Source organism: Lathamus discolor, chromosome 5, assembly GCF_037157495.1.
Source record: "Lathamus discolor isolate bLatDis1 chromosome 5, bLatDis1.hap1, whole genome shotgun sequence".
NCBI classification, from domain to species: domain Eukaryota; kingdom Metazoa; phylum Chordata; class Aves; order Psittaciformes; family Psittacidae; genus Lathamus; species Lathamus discolor.
The window spans coordinates 120122891-120142649 of NC_088888.1; the positions used below are offsets into that span (position 1 = coordinate 120122891).

General features: G+C 41.4%; 1 protein-coding gene across 6 annotated transcripts in view; it reads right to left on the minus strand.

Annotated features, from left to right (window-relative positions):
* PLCB1 (phospholipase C beta 1) overlaps positions 1 to 19759 on the minus strand; it is a 249505-nt gene that overhangs the window by 71477 nt on the left and 158269 nt on the right. For all 6 annotated transcript variants that reach the window (XM_065682353.1, XM_065682352.1, XM_065682354.1 and 3 more), the window contains exons 15-23: positions 17238 to 17322; positions 16064 to 16188; positions 14919 to 15073; positions 13211 to 13375; positions 11234 to 11333; positions 8257 to 8361; positions 7423 to 7532; positions 2373 to 2505; positions 1328 to 1381 (exon numbers count right to left, since the gene is read on the minus strand). In XM_065682353.1, the coding sequence (XP_065538425.1) occupies positions 1328 to 1381; positions 2373 to 2505; positions 7423 to 7532; positions 8257 to 8361; positions 11234 to 11333; positions 13211 to 13375; positions 14919 to 15073; positions 16064 to 16188; positions 17238 to 17322 (1032 nt within the window). The remainder of the gene's footprint in view (positions 1 to 1327; positions 1382 to 2372; positions 2506 to 7422; positions 7533 to 8256; positions 8362 to 11233; positions 11334 to 13210; positions 13376 to 14918; positions 15074 to 16063; positions 16189 to 17237; positions 17323 to 19759) is intronic.

Sequence of the window (19759 nt, forward strand, 5' to 3'; positions counted from 1 at the left end):
ATACTGTGACAGTTCTAAGTGATAGAAGAGTAAGAAGTGAGATGAAAATTTAGAACACCAAGATGTGCAGCAAAATAAAACCCATGTATTTTCTTTCCTCAAGCCCTTTCAGATGCAAAAGATTCCCATCAGCTCAACATATAAAAACATGACCTTACACAGATCTGAGTACAGATCATTTTTATACCCACTGTACCACCACTTCAAGTCTCCCTTCTCTCCAGATGGGCCACATAACATGCTGATGCCTAAACCGCCTTCATAAAGAGCACCTCAGCTGCCTGCTCTACTGCCTGGAGGCATCTGTCCTGGTGTCATCCTGGCATCTTGGGAGAGACTTCACTTTTCTTCTTTGTGGAGATCCTGCATCAGAGGAGTCACGGCCATCTGACTCCAGTCCAGCGAAGGATTGGGAGCTAAGTTGGTAGCGGTCTAGTGCTGTCATCCAACAACAGCTATGAAAGATGTCCTGCTCTGTGAACCTAGATCACAGCTTGAGCTCAGTGTCTGTCTGAAGTCTGACCTGCATGGGCTCACCCCAAAACAGCAATTAAAAAAAAACCCAAACCCAAAGCCCAAAACGATTACTTGCATGATCTGGGGTCACAGAAAAACAGACTGGAGAGTCCTTCCCAGACAGGAGACTGACTGTATGAGGCCAGCAGGTACTACCACAATCAAGGCCAGCCTCTTTCTACTGCACATGAGGGAGACTGAATAAGAGGCTCTCAACACACAAGATTTCATGGGTCTTATCTGTTTTCCACTCCTAAATATAGGCCTACATAAGATTTGTTCTAGCATAGGAGACTGGCTATAAAATAAATTGAGCTAGGAGGTTTGCAATCTAACGTCAAGCTGGAGGACAGGACTTCTGGTTGAACAGCAGGGCACTATTTAACTGACAGGCCCCTCGGCTTAATGTAATGTTCATTTTCAGTTTTGTAGGAGCAATGGGAACACTGCAAGGGCAATGAAGATAAAATGGTTTCACTACTATTCACAATATTCAGAGCAAATTTAGCTTCTGTTCTCGTAACGGTGCGGTCTTTTGCCTGTATTAGATGGTAACGTTGTGCCTGTGAAACTACAATACTGGGATACTTTAAAAAAATTCCCTGTTGGCACCCAATACTGATCTCATGAAACATGCTCAAACATTTCATACCTTCAGAGCTGAGGAAGAAAACCTGGTTTGCACATTTTCTATGAGTTATTGCAGTCCCAATTGCTCACAGAAGTGTCTAAGCCAGATGGCCTATTTCATAAAAAGTATATTTGACAAAGAAGTGCAGCATTCATGCAGTGTAAAGTGTATATTTATTACCTGTGAGGACACTCTGAATAAGATCTTCTGTCTTTGCAGGTGCTTTCACCGAACCTAGAGGTAAAACAGATGACTAATTCTAATTGTTTCAAGACAACAGCCATTATTGTGCTGCTTGACTGTATATTAAACCAGGGTAGGTGACACAGGATGCACACTGATGTGGGCATTTGTTAGTCATTTGAGAAAACCCAGAAGAGTAGCAACAGCAACACTGATCCTGTGAACCCAGGGAGGTTGTGAGTGCTCCATCCCTGGTGGTGTTCAAGGCCAGGTTGGGCAGAGCCTTGGGTGGCATGGTTTAGTGTGAGGTGTCCCTGCCCATGGCAGGGGGGTTGGAACTGGATGATCTTGAGGTCCTTTCCAACCCAAACTATTCCATGGTTCTATGAACCCACACAAAAAGGGAACCTTCCAACACCCACCTGAACTTTGCTGTTTTCCTTCTGAGAAGGATGTTATTGAGCTCACTCATGAGTCATTTAAGTGGTATTAGGCTGATGTTTAGTACAACTGCCCTGTATTATGCTGTCAGTGCAAAATTTCTGTGCACAAGATAAATCCAGCTCCTTGGAAGTCAGTTAGATGAAGCCTATGAAGACTGCAGTCATAAAATTGAAACACTGTGGTTTAGCAAGCATTTATTATAGGAGATGTTTAAATACCTATCAAAATACAGAAGCATCTAAGACTATTTTGTGTGTGGAATTAGATGTAACTATAGGCATAAATCTTGCATATTTCCAAAAACAATTTAAAGACATTCCTGCACTTGCAACAGACAAAAAAGCAAGTTTTATTGCTTTTAATGAACTTCAGTTGCACCAGATAAGCAACTCTTAAGTAAAAGATACTTGCATATTTGAAGAAGACTGGCCCTAACAGCATACAATAGTAGGAGGAAAATTTACACCTATTTTATGAAACTAAACCAACCAAATGCAATGCCCCAACTTTGTTCTTTAAATGCCAAGCACATGAAAAATTACTATCCATATTTATTTTGGAAAGATGGGACCTTTTTCGTTTTCCTTTCTTTTCTTACCTGGTGCTGGTTGGCTGTGGACAACCTGAGTTGCTGGTTTCGGTGTAAGAGAGGCAGTGTAATTGACTCCATTTTCTGCTGGTGTTGGCCTAGGCTCACTGTTGGCTTCTGATGGTGCATCTCCATGGTCGATCTGGAAATACAGAATGATTTCCATTATTCTTCCCAACTAACAGACTTCTATTATTTATCTGCAGGTCTAGTTTAGCCTCTTTTTTTACGTATGTAATATTCTGTAAATGTTATATATAAATCATTCTAACAGCAAACAAACCAAAACGATATCCTTAAGAGCCCTGGTAATCCAGGTGGTTCATTTTTGCAGGGTAAATTTCAAGAAGAAATAGAGTATGCGTTGTTCTGAAAGAGTATTTTTCTTATAAGAGGCTATAACTCATAGGGGACGTCTCTCAGCACAGTCCATATTAGCTGCACCAGATGTGAAATCTGCCTTTTATTGAAAAGCATTGTTTTCTGCCATAAAACCTTTCTAGAAATAACACAGAAGCTGGCTTGAAAATGCTACTCAAATCCCTGCTGTGAACAAAACATGTACACAAAATTGCTTTCACATTCCATAGCTGCATGCAGCACTGTCGTTATTCACCGTTCTTACAGAACAGAGACATGCTTCTGATTCCCAAGATCCTACATTCTTGTAATTACACTCCAAGGATAATATGTAAACAGTACCTCCATCCTGCTGCATAAATACATCTGTGGTATCCAAATATTTAAGCATTTTCCACAAGCTTTTCTTTCTCTTCAGTTTCCTAAAGGCTCAGGCTTACAGCGTGCGTTGTACTATGCATCAGACACCTTATTTCCCTTGGTTTTAAGCAAGCACCCAGCACTCAGCAAAAAGAAGGTCATTCAAAGCCATTCTTATTTTGAAATGGCCAAGCCCTGCTTCCTGCTGTCCCTGCAAGGGGCCAGTTGCCATGGTGTCTCAGGGTGGGTTTGGATTTGTTCCTTCAGCTGCTCCTTTTCATTCTTTGATGGTAATCACATTACGCGCAGAGGCAGGATACCGCAATTGTTGGGTTTTTCCCCTTGATTACTCCACACTTGCAAAGTATCAGCCTGCGCTGCATCGTCAGAGGCAAAATACATTTTGATCTAAGTGTTTTGTGCTGCTCCTGCTGCTGATGCCTTCATCTTGGCCCTGACAACATACTGCATATTGCAAAACTATTTCTGTCTCAGTAGCCTATTTCTACTAAAATTATAGGAGAGAGATACTGTAGTCAGAAACATGATGCAATTGAAAACCAATGCCAACAACATCATTTATCTCAAGCAGGAATGACTGCAATAAAATAAGGAAAAACATGATCTAGCCAACATTTATGACAGTAGAATGATGTAGCTGTGGCAAAACACATGGTCATCCCCTCAATTCTCCTTAAAACATACTCCTCACAAGATGCAACTCATTAGTTTAATAAAAACAATGTTTGCTATACAGATCATCAACATTTAATACAAATGAAGCTAGAATTCCTAACTTCTGGCAAGTCTGTGCCCCAAAAGTCCCTGGATGGGAATGTGGGTATTATCTTCCTTTTGGGGGCCTATGCTTCATTGCAGCTTGTTGAGGAACTATTAATACCCTGTCAGGGTTGGACATAAACCATCTGTTTTCAGAAGCTAAAGCAGAAATGTGAGACAGGATCAGGAAGTGAATAGAGAGTAATTTTCACTACATCAAGCAATCTAATCTCATTAAAAAGTACTTTCTCTTCTCATAATTCATCACACAGAATACTAAAGTAAACACAATTGTTCCTTGGTGGAGAGTATTTTTGGCTGTTTTTAAAACATGATGTAATCCAGCCTTGTAATTTATACTTCCAGTATTCACTGAAATTGGTTTATATTCCACGTTACCATGTCTTTTGCAAGACAGTATATTTACAAAGATATGTACCCATACAGGTACTTATCTATATGGTCTATTTTTATATACACAGAGGAAAGGAGCTGTGATGTACTGGGGTTGGGAAATCTAATGCAAGCGTAAGCATGGCCTCCTTAGAAAAAGCATCAAATGAACTGGATTTCCATTACTGCAACTTGGTGTGATCATTATGATTTGCAAAATTATGCCTGAATTTTCATTTTAAAGAGCAAGTATCAGCTATGCCGGATGCAGCTGCTCTCCTAGAGATGTTTCTGTTTACTTTCCCTATCAAAATTATCTGATTTAACAAAGGAGCCAACTGGCTTCATTTGATTTATATCCAAGCACGCAAAACAATAGTTGCTACTTCAACACTGTTTTATGGGTAGGAACAACAGGTCAGACGCTCTGCTGCTCCCATGTCAGACACATTATTGAGCCAGCAAGCCCTCCTGACTCCCTGCCTCTGCAATGGGAATTAACATGCTGCACCAGGGACATCACACCAGCAAAACAGCCAAAACGCATCTCACTCTGGCTAGCTTTGACCAAGCCCCTACACACTTCTGCTGCTGTGACTGCTGGGGTGAAAATGTGCAAGTTAGTTACATCAACTTACTTCGGGCTGGGATTAATTCACAGCAAGGAACATCCTGCAAGTTACTATGGCTCTCTGTAAACGACACCAGCCAGGGGAAGAGAAGGGAACCTTCACTACCTGTGTGCTCATAAAGGTTTTCTATGTATTCAGATACCTACAGTTAAAGATGCAAACCCCACCACTTGGAGGTATTAAAATGCTTTCATTCTGAAAAAATACCTTTTCTAAGGCCAGGCTGGAAATCCAGAACTGACCAGAAAGCTACTGGTAAGAATTCATATTATGGCAGGCACAGAGCAAACATACAGAAAAGTTGCTGTACATTTTGTCAGCCCTTCACCATTCTTCATTTACTGATTATTTACTGATTATTAACAGGCAGTTTAACTTGAATCCCAAAGAATGGCAAATTCATTTGTTCACAACAATTCACTATCAGGGATCTGCTTTGACTACTGGTTTGCAAGAAGCCTGTGGAGCTTCTGACAAAGATGCAGTCTGAACTTCTAAGAAGCAAAGAAAACCCCTCAGTTTTCCTGCGACGACCTGCAAGAACCCAGCTCAGACAAATACATGTGTGTGAGGGGAGGGAAGGAGGTGTGGGGAGGTGGAGTCTGTGCTAGGAGACAGCACAGCTTAACCCACAAACATTAACAGACTGTAAATGTGAAACTGAACGTGGGAAAATCGAATCCAGGTGCACTTGTGTGTACATTCCTGGCAAACGCACTTGGGTTTATTTAGCTATGTTGCCAGTGAACTACTTGCAGTTATTAACTGATGTGATTCTCCTGGGCCCATGTAAGAGATCAAAACAGTCAGCCTGCCTGAGTGATGAAGGAAACGTCCATCCTGGGTAATGAATCCTATTAGGAGATGACAACATTTAGAAACAGAAGGCAGCAATGGTGTTTAGATTGCACTTAAAGCACTGGTTTTGTACCTGTCTCTTGCTATGGCACCTCACTGAACATTTATACATTTTTAACATCACTACAATCATGGCAGTTTTCTCCGAAAAGGTATTTTTCTGCTACTCCAGAACAAGCTGCTTTATCCTATGAGCTTTCACAACAGATGGTAGCACTACCTGAGGGCTACAATTCATCTTTCCTTCTTCCCATTTGCTCTAGAACATACTTTGTGACAGGGTTTTTCTAACTAACAAATAAGCCTGCACAGACCAGGAAAATCTGTACTATTTCAAAAGTAAAAATGACCTCCAAGGTATTTAAAGGATTATGGTAAAAAAAGACTTTGCTATTAAAATAGAATCTCATGTGTAGAGCGTCCTAGATAAATGTCTAAGATGCTATTGAGCATTTAATGGTGTCCTCATTCAGCCGAACTTGTGACACTGCACGAAGAGTAAATTGTTGGCCACTGAACTGTAATGACTTTCACTCATCTGGTCTGCTTTGGGAATGTATTCTTGGTTACAGAATCTAGTTCAATGATGTTCTGCACATCTGAGAATTGAAGAAGACAGGTACCAGAGCTGAGAGCCGTTCAGGATTAGAAAGCATTTCTCCATCTTCACTAGAGACCTGTACCGAGCACCTTTTGATTCACAAGATGTGCCTAACATCTGACACAAGAGATCTCTGTAAGACAAGGTTGATATTTTCAAGCACTGCTAAAAGGCATCCCAGTGACAGTCTGGAACTGAGAGACTGAATGTTTGAATGCACAGAGTTTAACAGAAACCAAAGCTGAAGTGCCAGGACTCTCAATTATGCTCAAAATAATGTCTCTGCTTTTGTATGCACCACACCAATTAGAAAAATAGGGTTTACAGGTTAGCCCACAGGTAATCCCATACACCCAAACCACACACCAAACAACTGCAAGTGTGGCTCTCATAGCTTTCAGCTAAGCTGGGATAGGCCTGGACATTTATTCACTCTGTGATCTCCTCCCTCCTCATCTTTCTTCATAAGATCTATCAAAGTTGACCTCCAGAGGCCCCTTCCCAACTAAATTACTGTGCTTATATTGGGTCTGTTTTGGACATGTTTGCTCACATGGAATGTATAGAGACATCATAGTCTGAGACACATGAGCACTTCTCAACAGAATAACCTCTTCAGGAAAAGAGCTTGGAAATGTGGAAAATGTGTGATATTTTCAGGAAAAATTACTAACACAGAGTTCTCTTTTTTTGTAAGCGGAACTTCAGCATCACACTGGGAAACAACAGGCAATGACTTCTTAAGATTTCAGATACTACATAGCACATAACATGCTACATAACCAGCACATACATAACCTGTTTTTTCGTTCAGCTTTTGGTCTCTCTACCTCTGAACAGTAACTTGCTCCATACACAACATGCTGTTTGCAGTGAAACTACACACATAGTGCAATGCTGCTCGCTGTAATATACCCGAGTGGCATTCTGGGTGTATTTTACCTGAGATGTTTACAGGTATTCAAGTAATCAACACATACAATTCCCAAGGACTTTCAGTATTTGCCTTTCTAAGCAAAGTAGATGCTTTTAAATACTGCAACTTATTTCACAGAGACTCTGAAACCTCCCTTACCTCTTTCTTTACTTCTTCTTCATCTTCCAGAGTCAGTGCAGCCAGTTGCTTAGCTCTCTGCTCCATCAAGTTCACATATCTGATTGGATTGGATAAGGCCTCGATCACATCTAGAAATAATGCAAATACTTCAGTTTCAAAGCCCTTATGTCATGGTTCCCGTGCTCCTCAGGTTTTAAGAAAGAGACAGTGCTTTCATACAGATCTGCTGCCGATAGCTACTCCTAGGTCCTAGAAACAGCGGAGGAGAGTACACCATCATGCACAAACACTTTAACAGGAACAATCTTTGACTTTGCGCTTAGGTCTCAAGGATGTGCATTTTCTGTACAATGTTTTATGATGGATTTTCAAAGCTTACAGCATCAGCCCACCAGGATCCTGCTTCACATGAGGCAATGAGGAATACTGGATTTCTTAAGAATCAAACTAGCTATACAGAATACAGTGTGGTCTGTAAATCTACCCTTGTGTGGAGACAATTCCATAACACAGTGCTGTCCATTAAGCATGGCACTTTGCTTAGGAAACAATTACATACCACTGTGTCATGTAAGCAAAGTTTCACTTGTGTTTCAATGGCAAATGTCTGGGTTATTTCCTCTTTAGAGTCATATAAGGCCTGCTGAAAAGAAGAGCTGGCCTAATCTTAAACCTCAGGCAGGTCGCTGTGAATCAGGCACTCTTGTACGTGTGATGAGACATAATGATCCATCGGATGCAGAGGTTTGTACACAGGTCTGTTATCTCATTGTGGCAAGTCATCTCCACCACATGCATTTTGCATTTCAGTTAACCTTTATGCTTCTCAGTCTGAAAATGTCACAGATTTACCTGCGTAAGTATCAGGTACGTAGTCCTTGACCTCTATGTATACAAAGAGAGCTGGCAGTGTCAGAGGTTGGTTCCTCTCATTCCTCAAACAGATGTAGTGATAGCCTGCAAAATAAGAAACGAACAGTTCAGAGCATAAACTCTTCCACAGGCATTTCTAATGTAATTGTGTTATCATTTGTTATTTATAGTGTGGCTCCAGCTGAGCAAGCAACTCCAGGGACTCCTGGTAGGGAAAGATTTACCTGAAGGGTTCCAGAGGTAAGTACACAGACAAGGGACCGTTAGAAAGGCACACAACACTGCAGCTTAAAATCGTATTTTCCCTTCATTTTTACATCTGTGAATAATGCTAAAAATTGTCATTTATACAATGATGATGCTAAAAATGATAGTTTTGATATATTCTACTTTATTACCTTTCACTGTTTTGGGTTTTTTTTGGCTCTTATTTAATTTTCAGATGTGACCCTTTGTCCTGGGTTCAGCAGGAGCAGTCATTTTTCTCCGTCTTAGTAGCTTAGTGTTTTTGACTTTCAGCCTGAGAACAACGCTGAAAGTAGTTCCTTGTAGTACTCAGGAATATGAACAGCCAAGTAAAATGGAGATGTAATAACCCATCCACAACACAGTATCCCATTTAAAAACCAGACAACATGGCACTATATCTACAAAGTGTGTGCATATGAATCCTATTATGTGAGCAACCTTAGAAATGTATCTAAAAAGCAAAGTATTTTCAGGCTGTTTTGAAAGCTGGCTGTCTTGTAAGAGTGAGGGCATGCATTACAGAGCAGATTAGCTAAGTTAATGGCAAGGCACCACAGATGGGACAGTCTCAACCCCTTTCTCCCAGCCACCTACCACCATCGCCTGCTCTTTGTCTTGTTCCCTAACACTTTTCTGACTGCAGACAGGCAGCTCAGCAGATAAAGTCTGGAAAAAGCAACCCTCAGAAACTGCAAAGAGCCTTCCATCAATTTAGCTCCCCAAAATGCCTCCCCATAAGGTCATAAGACAGTGATGGAAGTGCACAGGTTGGAATGCGAGGAAAGAACTTCCAGACCCAACAAACTCATACAGAAATGCAGTGCTGCAAAGCTGCATCCTCTGCCTTGCAAACTGGTGCCTATCACACCATGGCTGAAGCTGTTGTTCTAAGGCCTGGCCACGGAGCCACATAAATGGGCAGCATCAGGACACAAGTCATGAGCAGGATGCACCTATCTGGAGGATCCTCACTTGGCTGATGTGAACAACTCCCTGTCCAAGTAATGGCTCAATCCTTGCTTTGGGAATAATGGCAGTTCTGTGGATTTGTATGACAGCATGATACACTTTCCAATAATGTCTCGAAAAAGAGAGAAACTATGCATTTCAAAGGTTTCTCTCAAGCTCCTTCAGCAGTTTGTGCACATTATCAGCATGTACACAAACGAAAATCAGCATGCTGGAAACTAATGATAACTGGAGTCAAAATGACAGAGATTAGGCCCATGGGTAAAAGCTATTGGAAGTCCTTGTATGATTTAACACAGTGGCCTTTGTTCCAAAGAGCACAAGCTTAAAAGCAGCTGCATGATTCAGTGCTCTGCTGAATGGACTCCGTGCTGTGAGAAGGGCAAGTGCCATGAAAGGCGACCAGCCGTGCTCACTTTCATGAGAAAAGGGAAATCCTTCACATCTCCCTTTGTCCTCTCCAATCACCTATCTTCCTCTGCACTTTGAGGACAATTATATCCATTAAGCCAGCAGAAAATGCAGCTGGAATAAAAAAGTTGAGAGTCTTCTGCTCCATTGATAAACCAAGCTGGCTCACAACAAAGCTGTGGGGATCGGCAGAGCTGGCAGAACTGAATGGGCAGGAATGTGTGGAGAAGAGCAGGGTAGAGAAAAGGGAAAGAAAAGGGAAAGAGGAGTGACAACTGGTGAGGAAACCCTGGAGCAGTGATATGCCCAGCAGCCACCTCTCCTGGCCAGCCTCAGCCTGTCAGCACTTCCAGTGAGGCCATGCGACCCACACCAGCTCAGGCAAAACCATTCAAAGCTCTTAGAAGAGCCTACCTCAAGAGAAGGGATTGGTTTGTACCTTACCTGAGACCAGGTCTTTAGGAATAATATGAACAACAGTTAGATACAGGGACACGTGAGTTTTGTGCTACTGCTGGGGCTGGCTGGATAAGGTAGAGGCTAGATACAGATATTCCTTTTCCAGTGTGAGTGAAGCTGGGAACATGTTTATGGCCCATATGCTTGCCCTAATTTAGTTTCCTCCCCTCACTGGCAGAGCTGGCACTGAAGCTGAATGCTTCTCTTGCTCAAAATTCCAGTGTCCCTGCATCTTTCTGAAACGTGATTTCTAACAAGTCTCTGGCCTGGAAAATAAGTGCTGAGTTTTTACACGTCAATTTTTGTTTAAGTGGCCACTAATTATAGTAGAAATAATAATCTGATTTAGAAGAGAGCAGTAATGATTTTTTGGTTTGTTTGTTTTTATTTCACTAATGAAGGTGGAAGTAATTTTGGGTTGATTTAAAGCTATTACAGAGATACAACAGCTTGTATATAGGTCAGTCCTTGCATGCATGTCAAAATTACATTAGAGGAGCATATCTTGCTTCCTTTCCCAGCCATCTCCCATTGTAACAAATATGATATCAAAATGGGCTGCTGCACTCTTTCCACTCAAAAGTGTGCACCTTTTAGCATAAATCTGTGAGCATGCAGTTATCTACTGGAGACAAGTAAGTGCCAACCAAGTGTCTCTGGTGCTTTAACTCTATTGGCTTTGCTGGATCATTACAAATTGAAATGACTGGTGAAATACAGTGTTTCCCTTTGAAAAGCTGAGATAAATTATTTAAATCTCCAGTTGCTACAAACCTGCAGAGTGGCTGCCGATTTACAGCAGCTGAGATTCTGGTTTGCTGTTTCTTTTCCCTACACAACAACTGTCTCAACGGAGAACAAGGTTTACCTGGTCGAATTGCTGAGACTGGTAATATCCGATGACCGATGAATTTCCCTCCTTCTTCATACACTGCTAGCCTCAAACATGCCAGGGAAGGCAAAACAACCTAGAAGGCAATATTGCTGCGTTATTAACTTTCTGCTCTGAATGAAACAGCTCCTTTCATAGGCAATATAGCAGAGAAAGTTCAGCCTAGCAGACAGTAACAGCTACACATCCATAGGAAGGTCTTACCATAAAGGAGGTCAGGGTGGGTGCACCTGCATGTCAAGATAACCCTCGCAGAAACATTTTTCAGCCATGAAACACTCATAGTATGTTGAACCCTGCAGTCTGACCCTCTATTTTCAATGTGATACAAGGGACCACATCAGCTCAACTTCAAGCCCCCCGAACACCACTGATTTCTGATCATTGCTCACAGTCCTACGTGTTTTTTTCCTTTGTGTTTGTGCCAATGGGATTACTTACTGACCAAGTCACTGATAGGCAGATCAGTGTTTGAAAACTCAACGAGGAACTCAACCTGCTTTGCAGAGTATGAATGTATGAATGACATGAACCATGCCAACCCCAGCAGAATGTGCTGCTCACTGGCTAGGCTAAAATGATTTAATTGGGCAGGATGTTCACAAGTAGTGGATGCTTCCATGGCAGTACATAAGAAAGAAGTCCAAACGCCCAAAGTGAAAAAACGCCCAAGAAACTGGAAAAGATGATTAAATTACTTTACTAATATAGGAATCTTTAACATTACTTTAAAAGATGTGTAGCATAATTAATCTAATTTTCTTACTTATTGCAAATACACATACAAATACAGGTATTTCTAACCTGGGCACAGATACATGTTATTTCAGCACATATGCCAAAATTTATCTAGACAGTGAAAGGAAAAAGGAAAAAGAAACAAAAAAAGCACCAATCCAAACCAAAGAGCTTCTCTACTTATTTTCAACATCACTAAAAATAGCATTCTATGCTTCTCTGAGCACAGAGGCAGTCAGGCATGATCGTTAGCTAAATAGAGAAATGAAGTACACTAATTAGAAGTTTATTACAGAAGAAAAATGCTAGCGATGTTTCCAAACTTAAGCTTGGGCAGGCTGCCAAAGGAAAGTCATTCAGAAGGCCAAATATTCAGGGAAAAGGGCTGCACTCCCTGGAAAGCAGGGCTGCAAGTACCAATTGTGTAAACACCTCTGTGAGCTACCTTTGCTGAAGGAAATACAACATACATTGGTTTAAAAACACCTGGAGTCAGGATCTACTTAACCACAGGGCCCAATAAGCAAAACCCAGAGATCCTATTAAAAGCTGGCTGCAAGTGTATTGAGAAGCACAGTAAAAATTCACACTGCACAACCCTCAAACATGCTCACTATTTTCTGCTCCCTCAAAGTCTGAAGAACTGAGTCTGAGTAATATTATTCAAATTGCATGAGTAACTCAGGAGCCTGTGTCTCATTTCAAGTGGATGGGATTTATGTTATCTCATCACCTGGGTTGTATTTCTGTAGCACAATGGAGCGCTAAGGAGAAACAACAAACTGCTTTTGATGTGCTAGCTTGGACAGCCAGGTTGTTATTCACATCCTCCTGCTCACAGGATACCTGGAGGGCTGTTCAAGCAAGGCAAAATACCATGGTCATTCAGCTGAACTGCTGCTGGGAGCTGTGCTTGCTCATCGAGTGGCACTGCACTGTGCCATGCAGATGAGCCTATCGACGTCTCACTGATTCCAGCTGTGTCAGTGAAACAATCAAGATGACTTTAAACTCATTAACGTCATTAGGAGCTGGCACAACTAGATTAGCAAAATTACACCTTACGTGGTTAACAATAAACAGTTTAAGAAATATTTATTCAAAATCTCTTCTTCTTTCTAGCAAATGCAAAGTTTCAGTAAACCAGAACATTATGCTACTGGACAGTGATAAATCAAGCATGATGCACTTTTGGGGAGCAAGTGTTACACTGACCTTCTTAAACACTATGGTTTCTTCTTCCCAGACAGGATTAACTGCATTGCCTTGAGAGGTCTTGGTCTTCAAAGCTTTTCTTCTTGTATCCACAGGTAGGCCAAACATATCCACTTCTACATAGGTACCCACTTTTTTATCAGAAAGAAACTGACCTGAAATGATCTAAAACCAAAACAAAGGAGGATCACTAGAGCCTGCTTGGAGGATTAGGAAATGAGTAGCTGAAATACAGATGGAGAACTCCCATTAATGATCAGATAGTATGCATTTAACATAAAACCGAAACAAAGCCAAAACCACAAGAAACAAACCCCGCTACTGTTTAATATTGTAGCCACAGAAAAACAAGTTATGAAGCCTGGTTTCCTGTGACCCTGTGGTCCTGAATTCCCCTATGAGCGATAATGTGGCTGAGATCATGCTGTTGCCCTTCCCTCAGCAGGAATACTCATTTGGATCTCCTCCTCAATCCAGCTGCCTATTTCCACAACACAGTAACTTCGAGAGCTCTAATTTCTATTCCGGTTTCAACAACAGGTTCAAAACCTGATGGAAGAAAAGAGGTACAAGCAGCAGAGGAACTACACATGCTTTTGACAGCAAGGGAGAAAACAAGCTAAAAGGTTGGTATTCTAATAAGGTTTGCCTAAAACAACCCTTAATCTGTTCTCAGCTGTACCTCGTGTGGGCACTGACATTGTAACCAACAGACTCAGCAAGTAGGTGACTTCGGAGAGCTGCTTCGTGACTCCTGGATGCTCCTTCCTGTTAAAAATGCTTTACATCTCCTAATAGCTCTTGAATGACTTCCACCTCCATTTACTAAAATTGCAGGAGAAAGTGCCTCTAAACCCCAGCAGGAACTGAAAGCTTCCATGATTACAGGTCACCACTAAAGGTCATTCCCACACAGGCATCTTTTTTTAGCCATGCATTGGTAAAATCAGAGTATTACCTTATTTATACCCCTCCCAGCACTGCTCTGCTACACTTGTGTCTGCAGCCTGAGAGGAAATACTTGTTTTCTCTCAGTGAAAACAGGAGGATATTTTGCAGGTGGATTCTATAATACAGGTGCTGTTCTAATGGAGAAGTCCATTAAAGGAATAACAGGATTTCAGAAAGTGTATTTTTTTAATACTAGAGCTATACCAAGTATAAATGAATGGTCCTGTCATAGCCAGTGCAATCTCTCCCTCTAAACATTCAAAGTGTTCTCAATCTGCAGATTTCCTGGCAGTAATTGAACTTCACTAGAGGTCCTTAAAAAGGAGCAAAGAAAAGCAGCTTGGTAATGAATTGCAGCTGGCATTTATGGTTCCACAGTTCTGCTGGAGAACTTAATAGGGAACCAGAAAGTGTGTCTGTACTAAACAGGGTAGTGTTCTATTCCAGTCCAACCTACCGCTTCGTAACAGCAGGTTTTAAATTCAGCCCTTTGTTACTAAAACCACAGCCAAACTACTCTTAAATCCATTCACTTCCCAATCATGTCTATGGAAAAGAAGATATGCAATAAAAATACATTTATTTATCCTTCAATATGTAATGCGAGACAGAGTTTAAAAATGAAACGTCACTCCATGAAATGAAATGCATCTTATTCTCTTGACTTAGTATAGTCATGTGCTAGGGCATTGCACAACAGGAATATATGTATGCTCTGACCCTATAATGAGAGCATTTTCACCAGCTGCATACATACCTTGACAGACAAGGTGTTAGCTACTATTCCATCCACTATACTTTCAGTAAATGGATCAAAGTGTTTGTCTGGTCTTCTCATGAATTCTGGCTTTAACCTGTAGCCACTTTTGCCATTGTACTCATACATTCCCATGTTTATTTGCATAGACAAATCTAGGTGTTAAAAACATTGATAACAATTATGTTCTGAACAGATAATTTTAAAAAGCAATGAGATAATAACAATTACTGTAATTTCAAACTGACTGTAATGTAAAGAGCTATATGTCTGTTGCTTAAAGGCTTCAGATGTGATTGTGGCCATCCTCTCGCATTCTTTAGACATGAAAAAGGCACCTTTAAGATACCTTTCAGAGCCTACTCAACAGAAAACACTTCCACAATTTAAAAGCCTTAACACTGAGGTGTTGAATCCCTCCGTGTTGTACTGATTGTGCTGTTGTACCCAACTCAGCACTATAGTTATGCTTCAAACTCCTTCTAACATCAGACACTGGGTGCCTGACACTTGACTGAAACTGGCCCATAAAGGTTTTTGTCACTCTGCAGACTCCCAGCCTGTGTAGGGTTTTGCTTTCCAAAGTTGTACATGGGCACAACTGGAAAGGAAAAAGGGAATGATACCACAGTACCATGTGCCCAGAGGCAGAACATGGTGAGGATATGTCCTGGAATGCAGCAGATGGAAATATTTTTATGTCTCAGAACAGACATAGCCTTGGACAACAACACATTCCATTTAAAAAAGGACTTGTGCACCTAGGGGACAAACGTCTTTGTTTCTTAAAAACTCACTTTTAAAGTGGAATTTTCTATTTAAGGCACTTATGTCTTGAAATGAGATTTTCAAGGGACAGGAAAAATATCCCTGCCAGATCTGAGATGCTGCTCAACGGTAACCACTTACAAATGATGACAATGTGGAGGGCATTATGCATGCATATTATACTAATTACAACATTGTAGTTATGAATATTCCTAGTTAAAAAGCAAAAAAATGGTGGTAAAGATGTGAATTAACAGCTCTGCAGTATCCTTCAATCACCAAACATCTTTTGATGCATAAAGCCTTTCCCACCTACGAATCAGAAACTGTATCAGAGAAGTGGAAATGTACCAAATGCAGAGACCAGCATAACTTACCTACAGTCTGGAAGTTAAGAGCAACCATTTGGCAGCCAGCGTTCCAGAAGACTTGTGGCATGTAGTTGGAAGAATCTACACGTGTTCCCTTTGGGTAAATTCGGCTTAGCTGCATTTTGTTATATCTAAACGGTGAGTAGTTAAGATATAGTACATGTGACAGAAATCACTTTGCAGAGAGATGCAACTGCAATATTTAAATGGGGGGTCCTTATCGGATTTCAGAAACCATAATGCTTCCAGAGGTCCACAATTTGGCAGGAGATATGATAAATATGGGGTAATTAAAGGTGCTGTTTGTTCCTGTACAGAATACTCAAAATAAGCAAGGAAATAGCACAGGCATATCCATAAAAAAATCACATTCATAAAAGTCCATTTATCATTATGATTATTAATTTGGGATTTTCCTAAGCTTGCATTTATAGAGCTGCAAACAGTGCATCTTCCTCTGGACTGCAGAGAGATGCTCAGTTAAGAAGTGCTCTTCTGGAATAAGGGTTAGAATTGACCCCTACATACAGACAGAAACGATGAGTGTGCACTTCTTATAGCTGAGTCTATAAATCTCAGAGATGAGAACATGCTGCAGGTTATCTGTGGAAGTAGCTTTCCATTAATCTTCATTGAGGCACTATTTTATCTTGACCGTTCATTCTTAAGTGCAGCCATGATGAGAGATACTGAGAAACATGAGAAGGTCTACACAGGATGGTCTTTAGCTTTTCTTTAAATTATTTTATCCCTCTCCCATTCTGAATCATGTAAAAAAGGAATCGTGTGGCAATAAAACAGCTCAGTGCTGTTAGAACTAGAGGCATGATGAGAAAGCAAGCTTTCTCAGGACTTTGCAAGAAACCAAGTCAGCCACACTTTGACAATTTGCTCAGCATAAGTCATACCACCTCATATAGGATGATAAATTTAACGATGGTATTCAATCTCCAATATGTAGTTTATGCCTATTCCCTCTAGTCCTAGCCCACAGCACGAGGACTCATGCCAGCTTTTAAATTAGCTCACCAGACCTCAGGCCAATTAATTCATCTCGGAAGACAGTCAGATGTACAGATGTCATTTGGGTTCCCTATTTCCCCAGCTCCTGTCTCCAAATTTCAATAAAGCCCTGTAACAGATCTCAGATATAGGAAGCGGTTAAGAAAGTCAAGGATACTCCACAAATTCCACAGGAGACTTCGTCAGTTGCTCGAGCCCTTTCGTTTCCACAAAGGAAGACATTTCAAAGCTTTTGTTGCGTTCTGGAAGTTCACAGGGGAAATAAAACCAGTGACACGTTAGAGCATGAAATCATATGTGATCCGTGAGCTGCAAACAGCTGGTCTAGCCTTGGTCCCTGTATCCCATCTACTGTTCACTAGCTCAGTTCACCTTGATCCCAAAGAATTTACACGCACAATTGTTTGCTGGCAGCAGTAAGCTCACTGCACATACTGAGGAGCTCCGTCTGAACTCAGATTAGCATTGCCCAAATTAAGGGCATTGGTACTGCCTGAGATTGCTGCTGTGCCAGTTGCAGGCAGCCAAGTATCAGTGCACAGGCAGGGATCTCTCCTATTTGCTTGCAAAATACCATGCTGATATATTTGAGAGGTAGAGCCCAAAGCTCACACCTGCGATGCAGAGGTACTGTAGCAGCTTTTGTGGGGAACAGAAAGAGCCCTGCTGGATCTCTAGATTGTCTTTGCAGGCAGATGCAAGGGCTCTGAGCCAATTTGGAGCAATAATAACTAATGACTGTGTCAGATTAAACTAAGCAGTGCTCTAGCTGTGCCTACAGCGGTTCTCGTTATGTTCAGTATGTCAGGATAAGGTCACATCTGTCTCAAACAGTCATGGAATCACTGCTATCTAATGAAGCCTGAAGGTACACTCCTGTGTCCCAGCTGGTCTTCAGACCCAGCCACAAATTAATATCTAACTTCAATGACCTTTTTAATTTGGTCAAACTTTCTGGCCTGACAGTGGTGAACTCTCCTCCTAAGTGTAAAACTCAGTAGGGCTAAACATTAATTTGTATATCATGTGTTCCACACAAATGATACACGATGTCTGCACAGCCTGTCACTGTGCCCATGCAATATGCTATAGCAGACAGCGTAAGTCAAAACCCTTCTAGCTTCAGTATTTCTTCCTTTACACTTTCACACAGGAGGTAAGGATTCCTGTAAAAGAACAGCTTAATCAGCTCTGTAGATTGCCTTCAAGGAGCCAAAGCACTGGGAGGTCATATCCATTAGATATCAGCACTGCTCTCTTTAAAAATAAGTGAAACAGTGCCTGCATTGAAACATGAACTCTCCAGCCTCACCACTTCATTGAAAGCAAACAATAAGGCAGAGAAAGGCTTGCCCTTATCCGGTTTTAAAAGTAATTGTGCTGCAGTATTCCAGGGCCGGCCAGGAGGACAGCCTGGCCAGCTCCCTGAAGTCAAACTGCGAAGCTGCAGGAGAGGGGTAAAACTGAACAAAAGCACTCGTCTTGCAGAGAGAAACAGGACAGAAACAGGTGGGCACGCTCCTTATAGGAAGCCAAAAAGGAAGCAGTGGATCCAAAGAAATAAGGAGCAAGATTGCTTGGGCCAATGTGACAGCAAAATGTGCTGGCAGCCTCTGAGCTACAAACTATTCTCAGTGTATGTTGAAGAGTCAGAGGATGACTCTGGTGATCCAAAAGTGACTCTCTCCCTCTAGGAGAGGTGGGACTCTGACTTTATTACAGTCCCTATTTCTAATTAGCAACCATTATGCTACTGCCATTATTCATAGCTGTTATCTCCTAATGGCAAAAGATTCCTGCCATTCCCTAGAGGCTGCACTCCTACCACTCCTCTTCCTTTCCAACACGCAATATCCTCTCTTTCTCTAGACTCTGTTCCAGGCAGCTCACCTCCGTCTCTGCTCTTTATAAAGGCATTGAGATTGTTCTTATTCCAGCCTTGCCCCTTACTAATGGAATAGCACTAGCAACACACATACAAAGTGGTTTTTTATATGGTGATGCTTGAATTTGTTGTAGTAATATCCTGTATCTCTCAGCCTTATCTTAAAGTAGAGCATCTGTAGGAAAACAGAGCTCAGAGCTGTTAAATGATTCAGTTACTAAATGTCCAGGGCTTAATCAAAGTCCTAATTAAAACAAGAACAATTATTTCCTTGTAGTACATGGAGAGGATTAAGAAACCTGCCCTTTGAAGAACAGACTGTGCAGGAGAGGCATTTCTCTCTCATGATACATTACACTGCGCTGTCTTATCAGAAGGAAGTCACTGTGCAGTGGATGAACACCTCACTGAAATACTGTCTGAAATACTTGAAAAAATACAGTTACAGATATTTGCTGTGAGAGATGGAACATATCTGGTGAGGGCAACCAGGGGACTGTTACAGACCCACTGCTATTCAATATTTTGGTCAACAAGTCAGATGCAAGGCCAGAAAATGCACCTTAATAATGTGTGAATGATGAAAGCAGTAAGGTACCATTATCACCGTGGAGGCCAGGATCACAATGAAAACCAGATTCTGAATTAGACAGTAAAAATGCTGTAATATTGAAAGGATGAAACACCCTTCTTTATTCCGCTCATCTTTGCTGAATTTAATGAAGATCCAGCAGTGAGGCCAGGCCAGGACTATGACCAGGACCCACAAGTCATGTTATCAACCGCACTGCCAG